This window comes from Crocodylus porosus, unplaced genomic scaffold, assembly GCF_001723895.1.
Source record: "Crocodylus porosus isolate Cpor-Errol unplaced genomic scaffold, CroPor_comp1, whole genome shotgun sequence".
NCBI classification, from domain to species: domain Eukaryota; kingdom Metazoa; phylum Chordata; order Crocodylia; family Crocodylidae; genus Crocodylus; species Crocodylus porosus.
Genome location: NW_017728921.1, coordinates 13253775 through 13255348, shown reverse-complemented (window position 1 = coordinate 13255348; position 1574 = coordinate 13253775). Strand labels below are relative to the sequence as shown.

Sequence of the window (1574 nt, the reverse complement as noted above, 5' to 3'; positions counted from 1 at the left end):
AAAAAAAAAAAAAGGCAGCTTGATTCTCCAGGCATTAATCCAGCCTTATTGAGACTTTAGCTTGAAGTTAAGAATTTGTAATATGATTGTAAAGTCTTCTGAAAAGTCAATGAAGCTACAGCCAAGTACTGATTCTGTCTGCCTTCTGCTTATTCATTAGGTCTGGATATGGAGGAAGGGAAAGAAGGTGGGACATGGTTAGGAATCAGTAAGAAAGGCAAGATGGCAGCGCTGACAAACTACATGCAGCCAAAGATTGATAAAAATGCAAAGGCAAGAGGTAAGGATTGGGAATGGGAAAAGAAAGAAAATGTATAAGTGGATAAAGCATGCATGGAGAGAGCTGCCCCAGTCCTATAAAGTGAGCTGTTGTTTTCCACCTCTGTTTCTAAATTAACAGTATAGTACACGATTTTTCTGTACTCCCTATTCTGTCATTTTTGAAGAGTTCTCTACCCACAGAATGATCTACCTTTAAACTGCTTGTGGCTTGGTTCTTAAATTTTCCCAGACAGATGCATAAGTTTCCTTTTGTGGTGTAGGAAATCTTAAGCAAGATTAAGCAGGAGAGGCTACATTACTTATGGTCATTGGCACAACCACTCCTGGAACACTGCATCCAGTTCTGTTTGAAAATTGGATGTTGAAAAATTCAGAGGGTTCACAAAACCATCTTAGTGTGACAAAGCCACCTTGAGCCTTGTTTGAGGAGAGTGGCATATAAATCAAATAAGTAAATAAATAAAACTGCAGGAGTTCAATCTGTTTAGCTTATCAAGGGGTGACTTGATTGGTCTGTAACTACTTCTGTGGGTAATTTTGATAATAAGCTCTTTAATGGCAAAGTTATGACAATGGTAGACAAATTCTGAGTTGAAATAAAGCACACATTTCGACAGGTCAGGATAATTAAACACTGGAACCATGTTTCTCCATCACTAGCGTCTTTTTTTAAATCAAGATTGGATTTCTTCCCCACCCTCCTCCTGTGCTCAATTATATACTCTGGTTCAAACAAATTAATTCAGGGAAGTCGTATGGCATATGTTATACAGGAGGTCAGACTAGAGGATCACAATGGTCCCTTCTGGCTTAAATTGTTCAGGACATAAAATGCAAAGGCAAAAGGAGGAAAAAAATCTCCTAAAAGAGAATTAACATAATTTTTAAGGGAAAAAAATAGGTCAGTTTGTAAACCTTTTCTCATGAGGTTCTGCAGTGGGGAAACAACATGATAAATGGATCAAGTAAGTTATGTTTGTATACCATTCCAGAGTTACAAAGGAACATGAGGAAGAAATCATTAGGAGTGTGCAAAATGGGTCTTATTTGATTTGGATTTGGCCCAAATCGGGGACAGTGATTTGATTCGTTGATTTGGATCACTGTCCCCGATTCGATTCGGCCAAAGCAGAATCTGAAGATTCGATGCTAATTTGGAGAATCAGTGATTCAGACATAGATGCAACTTTAAATGTTTTTTCTACATACCTCGTGATATCAGGCACGGCTTGTGAACACTGCAGTGCTGGAGCAGATGGAGCGTCCCACAGGAGCATGGGGGACCCCCCCCC

General features: G+C 39.2%; 1 protein-coding gene across 1 annotated transcript in view; it reads left to right on the top strand.

The window, feature by feature from the left end:
• Positions 1-1574, top strand: part of TANGO2 (transport and golgi organization 2 homolog) — a 75129-nt gene that overhangs the window by 39073 nt on the left and 34482 nt on the right. The window contains exon 5 of the mRNA XM_019539022.1: positions 161-280. Within this exon, the coding sequence (XP_019394567.1) occupies positions 161-280 (120 nt within the window). The remainder of the gene's footprint in view (positions 1-160; positions 281-1574) is intronic.